This window comes from Plectropomus leopardus, chromosome 19, assembly GCF_008729295.1.
Source record: "Plectropomus leopardus isolate mb chromosome 19, YSFRI_Pleo_2.0, whole genome shotgun sequence".
In the NCBI taxonomy this organism is placed as follows: Eukaryota; Metazoa; Chordata; class Actinopteri; order Perciformes; family Serranidae; genus Plectropomus; species Plectropomus leopardus.
Genome location: NC_056481.1, coordinates 5731278 through 5754136, shown reverse-complemented (window position 1 = coordinate 5754136; position 22859 = coordinate 5731278). Strand labels below are relative to the sequence as shown.

The following is a 22859-nucleotide window of genomic DNA, read 5'->3' as shown; positions in this document are numbered from 1 at the left end:
CACAGGAAACATGTTTATGATGAAATGTATAAATTAATAAAAGTCTTTGTGGAGGGTAGGTGAGCTTTCTGGGAGGTTAGTCGACTGAACAATAGAAGCAGGTGTGACCAAGCGCGCCTGGGACTGAGAGATCACACAGAGTTTGGATTTTCAGCGGCGATGGCAGCGATCAGAGGGGCAGCGAGGAAAAAGGGGATAGAAAAAAAAAAGACTAATCAAAATGAAATGCAAATTTTTTGGTCACAATGGTATAAAGGGCTTTAAGACAAAAGGGGTGAAAAAGGGAATGAGCTCAATTATTAATGCACAGAGTTAACAAGATCTAATAGCTTGGCTGGGAAATGGCTTTCTGCAGGTATAAATATTTCATAAGGCTCCCTGGCAAAGTTGTTTTTTCTTTTTTAAACACATCTGCATAATGCATCAGGCTGGGACCGGGGATGCAGATGGCTAAGCAGCAGGCGAGGGGGACTGAGGTGCAACAGCAGACAGGAAGAGGAGCGGGAAAGAGAGACGGTTTCACGCATCCTATAGATTCACAATGCAGGCAGGTTAAAACAAGTTAAATGCTCCAGTACAGGGTGTCTACAGGTGTCAGACACATACACTTAAGGCTTTTAACAACCTTCTTAAGAACATTTTAAACCAATTTTAAGAAAAAATCATCTTCCCATTCAAGCACTGCAGGTAAGTAAAAAGAAGTAGTATATATGAGGCAGAGGTAGGCCTTAGTTTAACAATGCAGACTCATTGCACATTGTAAACGGGAAGAGAGGGTAAAATAAGGACAATACTCGCATACAAGGTTTCACATATGCAGGACAAGAAAAAAAAAGCTGAAAAAAATATGCTGATAAATAAATAAATAAATGCATAGATAAAAGAACAATCAAATGCTGGAAAATATGCACATAAATACATAGATGCTTGAGAAATATTTAAATAATTTTAAAAAAGGCATAGCATAGATAAAAAGATAAATAAATACTGAAAGAAATATGCAAATAAATGCATTAATAAATAAATGCAGTATTCGGGATCTCCTATCTCAGTATTTGGTAGCTGTACAAAACATAGAAATACATTTAAGATATTTAGATGTTTCCTGTTTAATTATACACGTTTATTTATTTATGCACTTATCTATTTATTTTCATATTTATTTAAACACTTATTTATTCATTAATTCTTTTATTTATCTTTTATGCATTTATAGATGGATTTATCTATTTGAGCATTCAGTAAGTATTTTATTTATTTACTTCAGTATTTATTATATTTATTTTTTCATTTCATTTCATTTATACATTTTTTTATTATTATTTATTCATCCTGCATTTATTCATACATTTATATATTTATTTGTTTATTTATTCCTGTATGTATTTATATATTTATTGACACTAAAGTCATTTTTCATCCTACATGTTCTTGTGGTTTGGACACCTGAAATTCTTGCAGTAACATGACCAAAAAACATTTAAGACCCATCCAATTTGAATTAACACAATTTAATACTTTTTTAAAGCTTTTTATTAGTAAAGACGTATTACAGACATTTTAAGTCTTAAAGGATCCGCAGCCTCCAACTTATCTCCACCCGTTTAAAGTCTCCCACCTCGAGGAGAAAACCATGTGTGAGTCGATAGCTCGCAGGCGGCATTAAAGAGCCGTGTCTGCGCTTGTTATTTAGAAAAGGCCTTTTTTAAAAGAGCGAATCATTGGCTATCCAACCACCTCTGTTGTTACTAATTGAAAAATTAAGATATTAAAAGGAGCCTTTTAAAATTATCATGCGTTTTTTTCAATTACTGACGGACTGAAGCCGAAAACTTCACACTGAACTACAAACACAGACATTTACTATTATAACACGTATGACCATTTTACTGACGCAGTAATATATCTTCTTAATAATCATGTATGCAGTGCTGCTCTTCGATGAAGAAAAGATGAAAGGAAAAAGTGACAATACAGTAGTATGCAAATGAGAACCCTGGCATAATATTTGGCAGTTAAATTCCTATATATGATTTTACACAGCTGTGGATGTTGAAGGGGAAATGGAGGTGTGGGGAGGCAGAAATGTTCATAAGTGGCTTCAGCCTGTGCACTTATCTTCCTGTTATATACGGCCATTAATTGAAAGCTGGAAAATCACGTATTAAAATCACTCGAGCACACTTAATTTTGGACTAAATGGTTGAAAAATTGGTCATTTGCATTTGTAAAAGAAGCCAATGAAAGGAGAAAAAGTCAAAAACAGACCAAACGACCACAACAGAGTAATTAAGTACTTCGAGACAAATGTTCCTGCCACATTCTGTTGTAATCTTAAGGGTGTTTTGTCTGTAAATCAGAGGATAAAATGTAAATATGTGTGTGTTCACGGTCACAGGTGTACCTGAGATGCCAGCCTCCTCATGGCTTCTTCCTGACGTCGCCTCATCTCAGGGGTCCCGGGACAGCTGCCTCCTCCCAGGGTGCCGTGTGTGGGCTGGGGCTGAGTGAGAGGGAGCCCCTCTCCATCTGGACACAAGACGGCACAACACAGTCAGGGACAGCTCTGTCACATTCATGCAGTCTTTTCACACTGATACTCTCAAAACAAAAAGAATGAAGAGAGATTGTCCAAGATTTCTAAAATAATGCAATTTTACAAATCTTCAGAGAGACTTGAGAAAAACATTAAAGAAGTGGATGCCTACGTTTGGGCGAGGCCTGAGGACTGTCGGAGGCAATCTGTCTCATGCGGGTGCCGTGGCAGCTGAGCGCCACAAGGCGCGAGATGATCGCGGTCTTGCCGAAGCCGATGTTACCCACGACTGCCACGCCGCGGTTGGTGCTGGCGTTGGGGCTGTTGAGGTGGGCGTCGATCTCCTGGAAGAGCCACTCGCGGCCCGTGAAGACAGAGTCCATGGTGATGCTCGGCACCTCAAACAGCAGAGGTTTGAGGGCGATGTCTTGAGGCCGATAAGGTGCAAAACGCACTGAATGATCAAAGAAACAGAGTATTAGAGTTATAAGCCACATTTATGTACTTACATTTGTGTTTTATAATTAACAATCTTCTGCTTTCTTGCAGTAATGTATCTGGAAACTGAAACAGGGTGAGTTACTCTGTGTAAAAAGCATCAATTATAACATGCTAATAATACACAGATGTGCACATATACACAAAATATTTATCCAAACACATAAAAATCCAAATATCTACGCATAGACAAGCAACAGGTGTTAGTACTACTAGTACTAGTACTGGTAAGTATTTTCTCACATACTATAAATATTTGTGTCCCTTAAAGGAATACTTCACCCCCAATATGACTATTTGTTTATTCATAATTTCCCCTGTGTTATGCTGAATTCATAAACTTTGTTTTTCTCTCATCCCTTAACTGTGAAAAAAGAATTTAAAAGCTGAAAAAATTCTCTATGAATTTAAGTGAAATGGGGTCAACTTTTAACATCAGGCAAAATATATAAAAACATCTATTTAAAAAATCTCACACAACCCGTGCAGTGTAATCCAAGTCTCATTTATCCAGTCGTATGCTCAGTACTTTGAAAATATTCAGCCTTTTCTTACGAGAAACTTACCAGAAAGTCAGACTCCACTGACAGAAACAGTCATTTTTCCTCACTGAAAATGGGAGCTGCTAGTTTACAGGCGCATTAAACGGTAGTTTACTTGTGTTACTATCTGACTTTGGTGAAACTGAACTAACTGTTTAAAACACAACAGTCACACAATAACACAAGCAAACTAACTGATAAAGGCAGTGGTAGACAAACAGCTCCTGTGCTGAGCGAGGAAAAATGTCTGTTTTTGTCGAAGGAACCTTTGAAGAGGTTAAAGATTAAATTGTACTTTTAGTTAAGTTCGCTGACTGTGGGGGAAGTACTGATGTATGTGACTTGGATTTTACTGTATGAGTTGTGTAAGAGTTCGTAAATGGATGTTTTGATTTAGTTTCGCTGTCGATCTGTTTGGACTCCAATGATTTCAATGCATCAAGACTTTTCCCAGTTTTTGGATTCTTCGTTAAGCATGCAAGAAAAACAAAGCTTTCTTCAGGAATTAAACAGAATTTCATGTTATTAATCTAAAAATGGTCACTTGGGAGGTGTAGTATTCCCTTTTAATCCCATTTTAACTGTTTAATTGCTGAATTCTCCACTTAATTGACCTTTTATACATTTACTGACAACAAAATAAGTGTGTTTATATAAATTCTAGGGTCACAAAAACAAAGATATTCATGTAATTAAACGCTAAAGATCAACATCACTAAAAAAATTAATAACCCAATGGAAAGTGTTCCCTAAAAAATTAAATGTATACCCATGGGTTAATGATTCATGTGTAAAAGGAATATTTTTATGCTCCAGGTTTATGTGGCAAACTGCACCGTTGCATCCTTTTAGTATATATAAAAGCGCTGGCTATAAAATGTGCTAAGTAAGTTAAATATGGGAAAAAAGTACTCACTATGAGCTTATAATAAGCCAAAGATGAAGCAGAAAAAATATAGCTTATGTAATGCTGAGACCAAGAAAATTTAGCTCAAGAACTCAAAGGAGGGTACTGCTTTTACAATCCAGATTTGTTTGCTTTGAGCTCATTTCATTGCGAAGAAAATGTGCAGAAAAGTCCGGGGAGTGACTACTTTAACAGCCACTGCCGACTGTTGATTTTCCTCACTAGGGGGAGTCATTAAACTAAAGTCCTCCAGAGGTTGGGCATCTTTTCAGCAGAACATATGGACCATTAAAGACTAATGAGGGTAAAATGAATCTGGTATGAACTTCTGAAGCCGTGTGATAAATTCAGTGTAAAATTTAAGTCTGCTGCTTCTGGGTGTCATCTCCTGGGTGCCGTCTTTTAAAAGCTGATTTGAGCTTTGAGGGTAAAAAAAAAAAAAACATGCTCTCTTCTATCTGGTGTGTCATTTCTTTAAATGTTATATCAGAATCTGGCAATTATGCCTTATTGAGAATGTGAGTTGAATAATCCAAAACGCTTTGCTGGCGAGAGAGTGAGTGTGCCACTCTGACTTGTAAAGCACCAGCCAGCAAGCTTGGCGACAGCGAGCAGAGCCTGATGCAACGAATGAAAATTAAAGGAACTTACGTGACTGGGATTGCCAGGCATGGGTGTTATTAGCGGAAGCTGAGACGAACAGCAAGCACAGAGACAGAGAGAGAGGAAGAGAAAGAGAGAGGAAGACAGAGTAACGAGAGAGGGGAGAAAGAAAGACAGTGAGGACAGGAATGAGGACAGCGTTGTCAGAGCACAAAGCAGCAAAGTGTAGCTCAGAGATACTCAACTTGCTTTGCTTTGGGGCCACTTTTGCAAAATGACAGGGGGACAGCAGCTCCATATACGTTTCTAGGATCTAGGACGTATCTAGGATTTTAGGACAATACTTGTAGGACGTTTCCAGGATTTGAGGACGTTTGGGGGATTTCCAGATGTTTCTAGGATTTTAGGACATTTCTGGGGTTTTAGGGCGTTTCTAGAATTTTAGGACATTCCTCAGATTTTTAGACAATACTTTAATTTAGGAAATTTCTTGGATTGTAGGACATTTCTTGGATTTTAGCACGTTTCAAAGAATTTAGCACATTTCTTAGATTTCTGCACATTTCTTGGAATTTAGCAAGTTTCTAGAAATTTAGCACATTTCTTGGATTTCCGCACATTTCTGGGAATTTAGCACATTTCTTGGATTTTAGCATGTTTCAAGGAATTCAGGACATTTCTAGGAATTTAGAATGCTTTTTTAAATTTCGGGATGTTTCTAGGATTTTAGGGCATTTCTAAGATGTTAGAACATTTCTTGGATTGTAGGGCATTTCTGGTGTTTCAGGACATTTCTAGGATTAGGGGTTTGGTAGGACCTGTTGGGGGGTGTGGAGGATCCTCCATTAGCACTTTTTTTTTATAAACAAGCTCTATTTATGTTATTTTATGCACTCTGGCACCTTATGTATACTAAAAGTACAAAAACATTTCTCACTGTGAATGACTATATTTTTATTGGGAGTTAGAAAACGGTTTGGGGGCCACCCAGCACCCTATCGGTGACCAGATTTGCCCCGCCGGCCATAAGTTGAGTATCACTGGTGTAACTCAATGAACAGAAAAAAAGAGGAAGCAGCAATAGCATCAGCACATCATGATGTCAGAAATACAGGGGAACCACCAGACCGGGGTCGATTACTAATTGAAATCCTTTGAATTACATCGAGCGTATTCCTCAGTTAGTCTGGAGGGGAGGTTGGGGAAGGTTCACACATTTGGGAGAATCTAATTGGTTCCATAGCGCCAGGCGAGATCAATCAATCCCCATAAAAATAATTGAATCCTGGAAGTAACTCGACCCTCGGATGGGGGACTCCAACCTCAAACTCCACAGACTACTGAGTGTGAATTACAGGCTGGCCACAAAAGGACAGTTCCCCTCAAAATCAAAAGTACATATATTACCTCTTACCTGTAGTGCTATTTATCAACCTAAATTTTTTGGGTGTAGCGATATCTGCCTCCTCTTCAATATAATGGAACAATATGGCAATCAGCTTGTGGTACTTAAGATAATCCACAGACCTTATTGTGAGCAGTTTCATGTGATGTGTAGTGTAGTTTGGTTAAAAGAAAAATATTTACGACATGAAACTGCTCCAAACAAGGTCTGTGAATTATCCTGCCTGATATCAGACAGAACTGTGAACGTTACACTCAGTTACCATCTTCAGTCTGTCAACATAAAGTAATCAAGAGAAATTTGGAGTTGTTACAGAAAGGCTCAGACGAACTGTAAAACCGGATTTACACCTCAGTTTTTTCTGTTTGTTTCCTTCGCTGAGGTTCAGTTTGATGAGTGTGCTGTGAGAAATAGCTGCCGGTCAGATGACAGCCAGTGCAGTAGTTCTTTTCACACCCTGCAGTACACTAGCGATAAGCACACAGTGAGTCAGAGCTGTACGAAATATGTATCATACATTAGGCCGCTTGGAGAAGACGGCGTGAGAATTTATGTGTGTCGGCAGAAAATTCTATACGGTGTGCAGGTACAGAGCTGCAGAATATACGAGGTGGCAGGGAGGGAGCGCTGCGTTAGAGCCGTATATGTTCTGTAAATGACTCCAGTGTGCTGATTAGGAGCACGACTTCAAAACATAATGAGCTGATATTGCGCTTAATGTATTCTTTTACCACACTCCAAAGTGCTGTTGCACGTATTTTTTTTGTTTTGTCCAGGAATGCTAATTATAATCGCAGAGTGAGAGGGATACTTATGCAATCAGCAAAACAGATATACCTGGATGTGGGTGAAAAAGCTGTCCTGGTTTTGTTCTGAGTGCACGGCCGGTGCTGCGTTTTCACTGCACTAAGCTCTGCGCCGGCTGCAGCCCAGTGTAATAAAAGCCATTTCATCCATATTCCCTGGTCAGATTATTTTAGTGCTAACTCAACAGACACAGTCGGAGGGAAACAAAGAGGCAAAAACACTGATGTAATATTCTTCTAGTTGGGCGTCAGGCTGTGAAAGAATGGACCTGATGCAACACTGGTGATGGGAAATGCAAAAACTCCCCAATGCTGCCATTAACAACAGCATACACTCTTAGAAATAAAGGGTCTTTTGACTCTAGATATCTGGAACGAGAACCTGTGATGTGTAATAACTGTAATAATAACTGTCATAAAAATATTTTGATTGGAATAAGTGCCTTATTTATGTGGCATTGTCGAGGAGCCGAAAAGTAATTATACACATCTAACTTTCTGTGTCTAAATATGTGTGCATATGTGAGGTTCACACACACACACACACACACACACACACACACACACACACACACACACACACACACATTCCCACGGTTTTCAAAGATCTTACCCCAGGGGTCTATCAAAAAACCTTTCATATTCTAAGGCTTACATCTAGAACCCACCTAGGGTGTTCTAACCCTTTCATATTCCAAAGGTTTCAGCCTGAACCAATCCAGGGGGATTTTACGAGAACCGCTTTATATTCCAAGGGTTTCATCTAGAATCCGCCTAAGGGGTTCTATCAAGAACCCATTTATAATACAAGGGTTTCAGCTGGAACCCACCTGGGAGGCTCTACCAAGAACCCTGTCATACTCCAAGGGTTCATTCTGGAACCCACCCGGAGGTTTTTAACCAAAACCCTTTCATATTCAAAGGATTTATTCTAGAACCAACCCAGGAGGTTCTACCAAATACCTATTTATAGTCCAAGGGTTTCAACTTGATGTCACCTACAGGGGTACAAGGGGTTCTATCAAGAACCCTTTAACATTCCGAGGAGGGGATCTAACAATAGCAATTGTGGTTTTCGTTCATGGTTTTAGTTCGAAAAAGAACTCGTCTTAGAAAGAGCCCTGTCTTCAATAAAGGGTTCTTCAGAAGCAGATGGTTCTGGGTAGAACCTCAGCCCTTTTAGAACCTTCACTTCTCTGAGTGCAGGCCACTCGAGTACGAGGCTAAATACCCACAGCTACTCTGTTTTAAGTGGCGCTAATCCAATTATGGCGGGGTGACTGAATGCCAAACGTGCCTGTAAAGCTGCTTCGTGGAATTACTAAAACACACCCTCACACTATCGAGGCGTCGTCCTCCGAACGACAGAACGATTACACCGCTAAGTCGTGCAGCTACTACTGCTCCGCTGCGTCAGGTATTCCAGGAAAAAAAACATGGCAGCCATGTTGTGAGCGGGGGCTGAGGGAGTTGTTTCCAGGACGGCGAGAGCAAATGTGTGTGTGAGGGATAGATGGATGGATGGCAGTCGCTCATAATCCGGCCCATAACACTCCCCCTCAGGCGACGTTAAGCAAGGTATCACTCCACCTCCCCCCCTCCTCTACCACCGAGCCTCCACGGCCAGACGGAGCGAGAGTCTCAGACGTTTTAATTATTCACCAGGTGAGGATGACTCACGGTGGCTGAACAGCCTTGAGGAAGGAGGGGTGAAGAGGAGGAGGAGGAGGAGAGCTGGCAAAGAGGTGGAGGAGAAGATGGGAGGAGGAAGACAAGTATTTAGACGATCCGTCTGCTCGTTGCGAGGGGTCTGGGGAGCGTGGCGCCAAGGTTATCTCAGGTCAAAAGATTTTTCTCATGACTGATGTTTGTTGATATAGTGTCTGGTTTTTCAGACACACTGGGCCTTAAGCAGCAACGTTCTCTTAAATTTCTGTGACAAGAAAATATAACAAAAGTGAACTCCAGATGCACCTTAACCATCCAAATCTGCTCTTACCACGTGTGCTGAATGATGAATTCCACTTGATAATAAGTCACCTATTAACATAGGTAACGTCCCCTAAATACAATATAAGGGCAGGTTTTGTGCCGTGTGCAAAGAGTCATGGCCGAGACATGACACCAAAAAAGGCTGAAAGAAAAAGAAGAACTTCTGCTGCACTGCAACTGACGTACTGTTTAATTAACTCCAGTCACGGCACAAAACCTGCCCTTATATGGTGTTAGGGAGGCGTTTCCCGTGCTAATAGGTCACTTATGATGAAGTGGGATTCATTATTGAGCACAACTGGGTAAGAGCAAATTTAAATGGTTAAGAACATTTTCTCTTACCAGAAAATTAAGACATAATATGAGAGAAATTTCAGAGACTGCTGCTGGATGAAGCCCACAGTTAAAATTCCAGTCATTTCTCCCAAACAGTGGATGCAGAGCTACATCTAGCATATGCAACGCCAACTGGATCTTACATAATTTCTTATGTAATTTGCACGGTAGGCTTAAAAACAAACCTGGATGTGCTTATGGATAATGTATTTCTCCAGAAAATGTGTTTCAATCTTCCTCATGGCTGCAAACTGTCATGTAACATAGAACCATTTCCTTGCTGGCACACTATTTACTGACTTCTCGCAGCCAAGCAACAAAGAGAAATTATGTCAATATGTTATACTGTATAAGATGGTAGAGCCCTCAAAATAACCTCAGGACAGACCTACATATCGCACCTCTCATTCTAGGTTGTTTAACCCTTTGATACCTGGAGCGACGACAACAACAACAACAGAGAACAATGAGCAGCTTTGGAACAGCTTGGTGAGAAATGTCCCACAAATTGCAAGAAATTAGTAGATTTAGAATTTTAGAAAAGAGAATGATTTTTCTAATTAGCATAATTATATATTTAAAATTATTTTACAGAAAAATATCATTTTTAAGCAGTGTTTTTTTTCAGGTTATTCCCCTATTGTTGTTGTTTTGTTTACTTTCACATTTACTTTTTTTCCCTAACTTTCAGGTAATTTTCTACTTTTTACTAATTTCTTGGTCATTTCTGGGCCATTTTTTCTTTAGTTGCTTGTTGACCTCATCCCATGCTTTTTTTTTTTTTAAGATATTGGGCCAATTTGGTGTGCTTTCTTAGGAAAAGAGGCAATGAGCAACTTGGTAAGAAATGTTCCACAAAATTATTTTTAAAAAGCTAGGGAAACATACTGTATCTAGGGAAAAATAATAAAGCTAGGGATCACTTCCTTGTTTGCTTATTTTTTTGAAAATGTTTTTGTCGTTTGATTCTTAAACTATTTTCAGTTTTTTTCTTTTATGTTTTACAAATGTCTTGCTAATTTTTAGATCACATCTTCTTTTGTTACTCATGTCCTTCTTCGCAGTGTTGTGTTGAAAAAAAACAATATGCGCAGGTTTCAAGGGCTTAACTGAAAAATGCACACATCAAGATTACAGAAAACAGATTAAGGCAGCCGCATCAAACAATAAGAGTAACAGCAGACTGAGGCGAGATAATCACCTGAAACTCATCAGCTGTTTTGTTGCAAACATGCACGGTCATCAACTGTGGATGAGTTATCTTACTCACTTTCTCAGTCAGACATAGGGGCATCCTTCAGTCTGTCTTAGCAGTAAATGTGTACTATAAACACTGCGGTAACTGTCTTTCTACAGATGCCAATATTCTATAATTTCCCACGGAAACAGCAAAACCAACAACATGCTACTCTGTCTTTCAATACTTTCTGCAGATGTAATATAATCCTTGTAAAATGCAGTTTACATAGTATACATATATATATAGCTTCAGTTAAAAAGAGGCTCAGTAACTTCCTTCAAAAGATGGCCACTGTAGTTTTTTATAATTCTAAATACAGTTTTCCCTTGCTTTTTTTCTTTTTTGGTGCCGATGACCCCGTTTCATAACATGCCTTGTCTATGGTACAGAGGAACATCTACATATATCATGCTTTAGATAGACACAGTGTCAGTTAGTAATGTTCAGTTCACTTTTGCTTTTAATATTTTCATGGGTTTTGTTGACAGTAAGAAAAATACCCCCGGCTTTATCCTCTAAATGCCTAATCAATTACAGCGCTAACATGAATTTCCAAGAGTTGTTATTTAAGTTGTATCCCCTGTCAGCTGGAATATATGGGAGTAATAAAACCCTCTGCAGTCAAAAAGATTGTTATGAGCCAAAAACTGCAACCATCAGCTAACACAAGGCCTGTTTAGTGTATGCGAGCAGGCGTAGAAAGACAGCGAGGCAGGCAGGGAGGGAGCGAGCGAGCGACAAAGACAAAGAGAGAGAAAGTGAAGACAAACGAGGGAGAGAGTGTGTGTGCAGTGTACAGTTATGCGAGTGAGTTTGCGGTGAATAGATAAGGTGGGTGGTAAATCTTAGAGGTAGGCAGGCAGGAGCACAAGAAGGTCCATTACAGTCTGACTCACTCTCCTCAAAACAGCAGCACAGCTCGGGGCCCGATGGCCGGCATCAAAAGAAGCTTCAACAAAGAAACAACCAGAGAGAGAGAGCTGCATCTGTCAGCTGGTTATCACCTGACCAACACATAACCAGCAGCCGTCTTCTCCTCTAGTTCAGCTTAATCTCCAGCAGACTCTGAGGCAAAACAAGCGAGCCTCTCTGTGACGCACAATATGCTAAAATATTGTGCTTTCTGCGGCATGAGGCTACTAATGATGTGATAAATGTAGGTAATATACTGTAAAATATTGTTTGAAATGTTATTTATCCATTCATCTGTGTCACAGCTACTTTCTTATTTGTTTGTTTGGTTGTTTATCTACTTATTATCTAAAAGGGTAAATGTCTTGGCAATCAGCATATTAAATGACACAATATCTAGGGATGCAAAAATTGTGAGATTCTGGGCTGACATTTATACTTAAAATTATAATTTGGCCAAAACAGATGGGTTTTTTTAAGTGGTGGTGTGATTTAATTTGTTTTTGTTATTATGTATTCCCCCTTTTGTGCCAAAAAAATCTTCTTTATTATTTTTTTAATGTTGTTTAGTCATTCACCACACTTCCATTGAAAGAGCACAAATTCATAATTTATGATCCAACCAAAATAGGGTGTGTCCCCTTACATATCAATGGTGAATTTACTTTTATGACTTTTAATTTAATGTAACTTAATATTCTAATATTTTTATATTAAATATTAATATTTTATATTTTTATTGGCATTGACCCTTTAAAGCTTTGACACAAAAACATTAATCAATATGACAAACACAGGACTAATCAAGTAACCAACTAATCCTTTACTTTAAATTTTAGGAATCAAGGCATTTTGAAATTTGTCCTCAGATGATCTGCAGGGGAAAAACCCTACTCCTCAACTCTCCTGCCTCCACGCTGTGTCTCCCTCGGCCTCGCTCTCTGTCTCTCCCGGTGAAACTGCAGGAGCGGAGCACTCAGGGAGGATCTGACACTGATCCGAGGAGGCAGAACGCATGCTAGGACGCAGTCGGTTGGCTTGTAAACACACTTGGCTGCCCTTAGAGGAGGAAGGTTGAAACAAGTGGCTCTGGCAGTAACAGCGAAGCTTTGAGAGGAAGGAGCTCTTCCCCTGCCCTGTCTTTTCTCTCTTTGTCTGTGTCCATCTCTGTCTCTCTCCCTACCTTTTCTTCCCGGCACTCTCTCACTCTGCATTTGTCTGCAGCCAGCTGCCCTCGGGTGGGGGAATCACATCGCAGCTCAGCCGAGTGCACTCTCAGCTAAGTGGGGTCTTAACAGGTGTTTAAAACACACAGGGACGCATATTTGTGTTCGCTCGGATGGCAAAGGGCTGCCATTACGGTGCTCATTACTGGCTAAGTGACTGAGGGAGAAGGGCGAGGGGACACATAATGTTGTGACATAAGGCCATTTGGCCATTTGGTGGGGAGGCTGAGGAGATTTGCTCGATCACGGAGGCACTTGCAAGACTTAAACAGTGCGCACTGGAGTGCACACTGACTGTGAATGTTACGCACTGAGACAAATTTAAGCTTAGCAGTGACACAACCTGACAAAACGCTCTCCTCCAGTCTCACACAAAAAGGCACACAAGGACACACCAGCTGACAACCTCCAGTGTCCAGCAGCAGCAGCAGCAGCAGCAGCAGCAGCATGACTGGTCTGATATTGGAGCATTTCTGTAGCTCTGCATGCAGACTTTTGTACCTGAAACATTGCAAACAGCAAATCAACCCTCACTGACTTTTAAATGATTTAAAAATAACTCGTTCGTCATGCAGCTTCGCCTTGCGTTGCTCAGCTGCTTTGAGTTTGTTGTTTGTGGGTGAAAAGCAGAATAGTGTCCCATTGTTTGCCTCTGCACTGTGTCTGATGTGAAGCAAATGGCTAATCGCAGCCCAAGCTGAAACAAAACAGCGTTTTTAAAGCGAAAGTGAAAGAAAATAATGTTTGAATGCTTTGACTTTGAGCTTTTCACTCAATTTCTTTCACTGCAATTCTTATGTCCAGCCAGTATTTATAGTGCAGTATCTCGCTGAAAACAGCGTTTTCTATGTCGTTTGTCACATTTAGGTCTACACATTATGAGTTTAAAATGATGTCCATGCAGTTGCAATATTGCGGGTCACACTTGATAATAACTTCTGGGTAGAAAATCCTTCCGTCACCTATAATAAATGAAACAGTACTGAATAAAGATGTAATTTATTTCGCAGAACACGGTAGTGGTCTACCACTGCCTCAATTGGTTAGTTTGTATGTAAAGAGGTTTTTTAAGGATGGATAAGGAGGATTTTTTTGTGCAGGCACATTTGGTCTGTCAGAGATGCTGGCAAAGCAACATTGTCATAAAATAAGCACAGCAGAAATGTCAGACGGGTCGAACCACAGAGTTTAACTCTAGATCATTAAACTGTACAGACACAGCTAAAAGTGTCAAAAGGAATAAACTGATTTGCGAGCTAAAACAGTTGTCGGTCTACCCGGAAGTGTTTGCTGTTGTTAACGCAACATCATTCAGTATGTCTTCCTGGTTGGAGTCCAGCCGTTGGCATGTTGCATGAAGTTACCCTTTTCTCTCATTTCAGTTCAGCTCTCTATTGTCTACTGTTCAAACGTATGAAAATATACCCTAAAATACCCCGAAAAATCATAATAGTGTGTCTTTGCTTACAAAGAAAAAATATCAAAATGACTTAATAGCTTCTTGATATCTTTTTTTTTTTTTTTTTTTTAGATTTTTTCAAGAATCCACTAATGACAGTAAAGCTGTAGAAAATGTGTTAGAGAGATAAAAAATAAGATGCAGCAAAGGACAGCAGGTCTGAATTGACCCCCAGCCACAGCAGTTTATATAGTGGGGCACACACACACTCTACCAGGTGAGCTAGAGGTCACCCCAAACTCTTGATATATTTGACTGTATTTTCCTCTTCTTATTCTATTATACTTTCTTTATATCTTCAAGTTGTGCAGCTCACACAGCACAGACACTGAATAACACCTCTATATCATCAGCACAGCTGTCAGTGGACATGAGGAGTAAAAGGAGGGTGTGTGTGTGTGTGTTTAACTTTAACTCTGGCTCACCTCTCAGGTCCTGCCCGGAGCGACCCGGCCCGCAGGTGGTGCTCTGTCTGGGCATGCGCAGCGAGGTGCGTAATGGAGTGTGTCTCTGCTCATCCAGGTATGCCAGGTCCTCCAGGTGGGCTGAACTGGTCGCTGCAGTTGTGAGTGAGTGACAGAGAGAGGGAGAAGAGGGGCAGGATATTTTGGGGAAAGACAAACAAACAAAAGACACTATTATCAGTGTGTACATGTACATTTTAGAGGCACATTAACCCCTTAAAACCTGAGCAAATTAGCGTGATTTCTCACAAAAACACAGCAAAAAGGCAGTAACTGACGTAAGAAGAAATGACAAAAAAATTGCAAGGAATTAGTTAAAAAAATGATAAAATAAAATAAAAAGAAAAAAACGAATTAAGACCTTTTTTTTGGTAACCTAATGTTCCCTGGTTATGTGATAATTTTGCAATGATTTTCTCTCTCTTTTTAAAAGCAAATTTTCATGTTTCCAGGTCTTTTTTTTTTTTTTTTTAAAGTTTGCAGGAAAATTCATGCATGTCATATTTTTTACAGAAATAAAACCAATTTGCTCCACGTTCAAAGGTTTAAACACTTGTGTAAGCCGTCTGAACGCAAGAAAACTTATGTCGATCCAAGTTTCAAAGGGTTAACTAAACAACCCCTTACACACACAAAAGAAGGTCACACTCAGAGTCCGGAGGCAGCTGTTCAACTCCTACAGGAGAGAGCGAGTCAGCCCTACATGGGTCTGTCCTAAAACTCCCTCCTCTCAGTGTCTGTCACGCGGCACGGAGGCAGATGCCATCCGGCCCCTCTCAGGATTAATTAGCTCAGCAGACAAATGTCTTATTCATGGAGTGAGCGCCGTCTGACGCTGGCTGCTGATTGTTCACACCATGCTGTGTCTTCAGGGCCGACGCTCGCAACCAGTGAATGTTAAATCAGATCAGACGCAGCCAGCGTGAGTAAGCTGTGGAACGTCACACCTGAACCCCAGATAAGAGGTGAGGGAGAGGAGAAAACTCAAAACAAAAAAGATCCAGGAGAGAAGAAGGGCTGAGGTTGTGGATTTTTAAAGGAAGATTTAATATCGATAGTTTGGAACAGGAAAAAGATGATAATCGATCAATTGGTCAAGTCAAATAAATAAATCAATACATTTGGACTGTTTTAGACCAAAGAAGCAACATGTTTGGATTTTGATTATGGGCGTAGGTCTCCTCTAAAAATGAGTCAACAAGTGCTCTGACAGGAAATGTGGTTAGAAAAACCTCCACTAATGCAGAGATAATGGCAAAGCTGAGGGGACAGTGACAGAGGACGGGATATTAGAGACATAAAATCAATCAAAAACTAGGCGTTTGGGAAAAATCTGATTAACGATTTCCTAGAAACCCTTATAGCCTGTGTTTTCCTTCAGTTTAATTCCAATTTATTTCAGCTTGTGTCTTTTTTATGTTTCCAACAGATTTTTACCAAAGAACTTACAAAACTTTTCAATTATTTTCCATAATATTTTACCCTATTTAGTTTAAAAAAGGAAGGCGTATATGGCAGTATAGTAACGCAGCCATGCATTACTAAATACACACTTGTGATTCAATCGCTGGTTAGTTAGTTAAATATCAGCAAAAATAGACTCATAAAATGAATTAAGTTTCAAAATAATATATTACTAAACTTACTATACTTACTATATCTTGCTAAAAAAAGAATTGTACAGTTAAAATAAATCTCACAAATTTTATGAGTCTACAGTTTATCTTGATAAAGAGCTTGACATATCTTCCATTATTTCTCTGGATAACGAGCTGATCTTCGTGCAATATCCAAATATACTAAATCAATATCTGTTTTTATGTCAAACAAACATTTGCACAGTTCCATGTAAAAATGGCAGTAGAAATCAAAAGGAAACTTTCTTTATCAGCCAAACAACACAAACAACAAAATCAGCATTTCTTCTTCTAAATTCATGTGTGTTGTCTTTATAAACCTGTTTACAGAAAACTGCTTGATCCACAGTTAGAGTTTGATGGAGATGACAGTCTGATGCTGCTAAACTGTATGACGTAACTGCAGCAGCCTCCCACTCGAGCTAACATTAGCCGTCCATCAGTAGTAACTGCCACCAGCATCGTTTGGTGATTTACCAAACTGACAGTGAATATTCACGCATCTTATGTGCCTCAGATGTCAGTGTGAACGCCTCGATTAACCAACTGCACAACAGCTTTATAAGCATTTTGCCGTTTCTCTTCCAATGTGACAGCACGTTTTTTTCCCCAAAAAAAGGTGTAGCCTTGGCGATGACGCGGTACCGGTCTGGTCTATGTGTATCACGTGATGCAAGTGCGGTTTTAGCAATAGATTTTCTATTATTAATAGAAGGTACGTATTTTGCACAATGTTAGATATGTTTTAGGATTTTTACGAACATATTTTGAATAATAGCCCATACAAAGTTATTCGAAACTTTTCTAAAACATTTAAAACCTTTTTTCTAGTTTTGTAATGTTTCCAGAAATTTCCTGACTGTGCGAATTTTGGGTTTTTCATTGTTTGTATCAGATACGACAACATAGTACTCGCTGAGGTAGTTTCTAAAATTTGAGAATCTAATTGGGCAAGACATACAAGTAGTCAAATGATTGGAAATTTACCATTTGCCTTTGTTTTCCCTCCAAAATAAATTTGGTTTGTTTAACCCTCTGAAACCTGGGAAAATCATCTCAATTTCTCTCAAAAACATAGAAAATGGGCAATGTGCACCTTATGAAGAAATTACTTAGAAATTAGTGAGAAATCAGTCAATTACCTGAAAATAAGCACAAAAAACAACAAAACAACACAATAAACAAGGAAATAAACAAGAAAGTAAAAAAATAAAAAAACAAAGAAATTCTTTAAAGTCTTTAAAAATACTTTTAAATATTAAATTCTGATATTTAGAAATATAGTTCTCTGGAATTTTGTCCATTTAAAAAAAACATAGTTTTCTAAATCTACTAATGTCTTGCAGATTGCGGGACAGTTCTTGCTCTTTGTTCTTTGTCCCATGTTTTTGGCAGAATTCAAAGTAACTTGCTCAGGGTTCAAAGGTTTAAGAAGAGTGATGGCGACTCGGGTTTCCAAGGGTTAAAACTCATCTAATCATTTGACTGTGTTTCCTGCCACATCTGACTATTTTTATTACTAAAGTAGGTGAGTACAATGTTATCATGACTGACAGATTTTGAGACAAAGCTACAAAAATAATTTAAAATATAATCTTATTATCCAAATCAGAGCTGGGAATCCTTTTTCTGCGACACTATACCTTAAAAACTCTGAGGTCCTGAAATCCAAAGTCATATTCAAAGAGTTTGGGAAAGGTGTTACTTCCTCTCAATCATATCTTCTGTCTCTCTCTTTCACTCCAAAATGTGAGGCGCAATAATCCCTCCATGTGACACCAACCTCTCATTGATGTAAAACTAACCACCACCTCAGCACTGATCCTGTCCGTGGTGTAAAGAGCGGTTTCTGTGCCGCTGGACTCAGTCCCAGTGACGTACTGGGTATGTGTGTGGCTCTGCGTGGGACTGCTTGAGTCACCCAGGCCATGGACCCAAAAATGAGCCGCATGGGTTTCCCAAAATGGAGGGAAAATGGCAGCTGAGAATGCTGGAGGCTCGGCCCTGATGGGAATGTGGGTGCCGGTCATCCAACTGGGCTAAAAGTGGAGACAGTGGGGGCATTAATCTGCTGCTAAACCAAGGAAGAATGACTCAGGGCTACGGAAAAGACTGGAAAGGCTTCCTTTATTCTCTCGCTTTCAACTGAATGTGAGGAATCAAATCTGTGTGCTCATCACCTCTATCTGCAATGCAGCAGGCTGCTGGGAATCACATTCACAGCTCCTGAGCCAATGCGCTAACACCGCACGCACGGTGAGAAGAAATAAAGGGGGAAGACGAATAGTGGCAGGGTTCATACACACTTTTACCAATAAATTTCCACAACTTTTCCATAACTTTGCCATGACAACCAGGGAAATTTTTTTAGACCATACATTCTCTGAAACTACCGTCGATACTTGTTAGCGGTTCTTTTTCATTAATATATGGTTATTATCATTTAAAAAAAATATTGAATTCAGAACAGGACTACTGCTAAAAATTTAAACATAACTAAGGGACCGTTTGTTATTTATTTGAGAGGTGGGGTGGTGCAAAAAAAAGTGAGGCATGTCAAATTATTTTTTAAGCACTAGGGAGGGACTTTATTTTGTATTTATTTTATGGCCGATATTTAAAGAAAACATTTAGATAACTTTTTTTTAATTTTTGGCAATTTTGGAAGAAAATACTTGGCTTTAATTTTGGCAATTTTAAAGAAAATATTTTGCAGATAAACATTTGGGTGATTTAAAAAAAAAAAACAAAAAAAAAAACCATTTTGATGATTTTTGAAGAAAATATTTTTCAGTTTTTTTTATTAAAACATGCCCTCCAACCCCGCTCATGTTCACTACAAAAATCACCAAAATGACAAAATTACACAACTTATCACAGCTACAAACTGTAAAAAGAAAAAAAAGACATTATCGCTAGATTTAAAAATTCATGACTTTATCCAAAATCTCAGAGTATAATTAGTTTTCCAAAACTTTCCCCTGCCTGAAAATTATTTGCAAATTGCCTTAACTTTTCCAGATTTTTGATGACCGTATGAACCCTGTAGCATGAAAGAGTGAGAGTGCAAGAAAAAGAAACTGTGCAGCAAAGAGATCAGCTGCTTTAGGCAATGACAGCCACATCAGACACTTCCTGTTTCAAAGAGTGACTGATAGCATGAATGCATGCGTGCACACACACACTTTGAGACCAGCTGGGCTGCTGTCCAGAGCCAGTCACAGTATCAGCCGGGGAGCCGACGAGTCATCTCAGATATGAGGTGGCTGCTGGTGCTCTAAACGCCTCACCATTCTCCTCTCATCTCCCCGAGAGATGACTCCAGATTATAAATAATGGAGGTCCTGGCACTTAAACAATAATATTTCCGGGTATTACGCTGAGTATGTAAGCAGAGGTGGGATAATCAGGACAAAATAAATGGTAGAAAAGGAAATCAATGACACTTGTCCGCCCCCCAAATTGAAAATTGTTATCTCGGGTGAGCTGTTATCTTAATTTAGTGAATTTAGAGACTATAGAGTGTTAGCTCACTGAATCTCACAGCGTCTTTTATTCCTCTTTAGTCGTTGTATGAGTAGGGATCCCACAATCCCCAGGCAATTATATAAGCTTGTGCATATAGATCCTTCAAAATGGCATTTTCAAAGGGTCAGTTCACTCAAATTATATTAAAAAAATACTTTTCCTCTTGTGGTTTTAAGTTTAAATTAATTTGACGAAGTTCTGAGATACTAGCGTTTGAGATTTTTCAGAAATAAGTTAGCATCTTAGCACTCCCTGTTTCCTCGCCTTGAGATCAATCTGGGTTTTTTTAATGGGTTTTTGGTTAGATGTCTGAAAAAAAGGTCTGTGGTTAACACAAGCTTAACCCTCTCAAAGTTTTTTTCTAGCGCTTCATTCTGACGCCTTTCACAAAACCTGAGCAAAAGGGTTTACAAGTACCTCAACTCTGCACAAAAAGATAGTACTCAAGTAAAAGTATTAACCACTGGTAATGAATTAGTCCTTTAGTCCTTATAATTCTTCACCGAATAAAAACTCGAAGACAAATTAAATTCCTGAGGGGCTGTAAAGTATCATTTTTAAATTCTGATCATCTCTGCTCCTGTGGAGCGAGCAGCATTAGCACCACAGAAAAAGAAATACTCTGCCTCAGTTACTCCTTCCTCCATATCCATCTTAAGCTCTACCAACGCACTGCCTTCATTAGGTAATAGAGTATCCCCCTCCCTCCCTCCCTGCTCATTTTTCCTCCCCAGTCGCCTTCTGCTCTCACTCGCTCTCCCTCTTTCTCTCCCTCCGCACATCAAAGCGAGTCTCTCTCTGTCACTCTGGGGGATAGAAACGGTTAATGCCTGGGGCTTTGATGTTCCACTGCTGTGTGAGCCCAGCCAATCCTCAGCCTGCGCTCGCCTCCCATCCCTAACATCATCTAATAATTCTTTGTGGAGGAGAGAGTGAGAGCGAGAGAGAGAGATTATGAAACTCTACTTTCACTCCTCTTCCACACGTATCCATCGACAGAATTCCTGACAAATACAAACCCTCAGAAACATTATCGTTTTTTTTTTTTTTTTTTTTTGCTGCCTCTCTCCCTCTTTTTTTTTTGCATCATCTGCAGCTTATAGTACATCTTTAAAGCCTCCTTTGAAGGTATTGAGGGGCGTAGATGAGATCGAGGGTGAATCTCTAAAGTCGCTGCGCTGCCAGACAGCAGTGTCAAACAGCAGAACATGACCAGCATAAAGAGAGGGTCAGAGCTGCAGCGACGGGCTTGTCAGGAACATTAGTGAAATGTATGTGCGCGTCGACAGTACGTGCACACTTTTTTTTTTTTTGCCAGTGGGAGTGGGTGAAGTGCATAATAGAGCTCATCGTCTGTAACAGCCTCTCTCTCTCATGATGAGAACAATAATACAATCAGGCCCATTAGGACTGCCTCAGTGTTATGAAACTGACATTTTTGCTGATATATTTGCTGTTTGAGGCCCACAATAAGAAGCACACATCAATGAGACCTCTGTCAGCAACACAAATGCCTGTTTTGTTTTTTTTATGATACTCTTCCAGCCGCAGTATGTTCTCCTGCTGAAGCTATTTTTCCCAGACTGTATTATTCTGCTCTGTGGTTTTCGATCCACACCAGAGGGCTGTGAGAGTTTAACAAAATACCGCTGCGGATTTGCAGCCACCAGAAATTTCAACACTGAAATTTCAGAGTTGTTTCCTCGCTAGATTATTTAAAAAAATGAACTCAAACCACAAGTGAGCTCCTCGTGAAAAAAAATGGGCGCAGATTTTTAGGAAGTTTTGGTTGATTTATCCCAGATTTGCTGCAGAAACGTGGTCTGCAGCTCTGGGATCTGTGCTCGTTTTTGTTCACAGAATACCTGGCAATGTGAGCAGTGTGCAGATTCAATCTTCCCCTCCTGAGCTGCTGGCTGACATCCAAGTAATTAACAAAACCTGATATTTGAAATCTGAATGAGTTACATCACTGCTAATAGCCGATAAGAGACAAGGATTTTTTTTCTTGACAGCTGGGTTGGAAGAAACTCTAGCTGAATATTGGCAAGAAAAAAAAAACATCTAAAGATTAAATGTCATACAGATCACCCTGCAAAAGCCACCATGAGGCTGGACTTACCCCTTCAAAATATTAAAGGAATTAGTTTTGATTTTTTGAAGTGGATTTGTGTGAGGAACTCGTCCATAATCAGTTTTGAAAAACAGACTGGTGTCTGACATGGAAGCTGAGCAATGTTCTGCTGTGGATGGAGGCCGACCACAAAAATCTGTTTAAGTGTGCACTATATTTATAATGTTTTCAACTGTTTATCTTACCTAAACTAAAACCTATCTATGCTCCATTTGAAACCACCTGACTCCACTGAACAAAATCGAAATCTGCCTCGATCACTTAGGCAGCAGTAGATAAGCAACTCCTGTGTTCAGTGAGCTAAAATGACTGTTTTTGTTAACGGAGTCTGGTGCCTTTGATGAGAGCAAAGAGAGGTCTCGCTCAATTTAGCTACTCATTGAAAACACAAAACACCACAGCAACCTGTATGTTTAGACTTTCCTCTCTCTAAATTTTTGAATGCATTCATTTTATTTTCTCATTTATTTTTATTTATTTTATCTGAATTGATATTACTTATTTCATTTTAAATGTCTTTCTCTTCCTTTGTTTCCTTTCTGTTTTACACTAATTTACCTCAGTATTCTTATTATCAACTGATATGTGTTGTTATGTGGTTTACATATTTGTTATTATTCCTCAAACTCAAATT

At 39.4% G+C, this 22859-nt stretch overlaps 1 protein-coding gene across 6 annotated transcripts in view; it reads right to left on the bottom strand.

Moving 5' to 3' along the window:
- LOC121959384 (protein TANC2-like) overlaps positions 1-22859 on the bottom strand; it is a 171403-nt gene that overhangs the window by 24470 nt on the left and 124074 nt on the right. For all 6 annotated transcript variants that reach the window (XM_042508672.1, XM_042508673.1, XM_042508674.1 and 3 more), the window contains 3 exons: positions 14888-15019; positions 2709-2990; positions 2405-2529 (listed from right to left, as the gene is read on the bottom strand). In XM_042508672.1, the coding sequence (XP_042364606.1) occupies positions 2405-2529; positions 2709-2990; positions 14888-15019 (539 nt within the window). The remainder of the gene's footprint in view (positions 1-2404; positions 2530-2708; positions 2991-14887; positions 15020-22859) is intronic.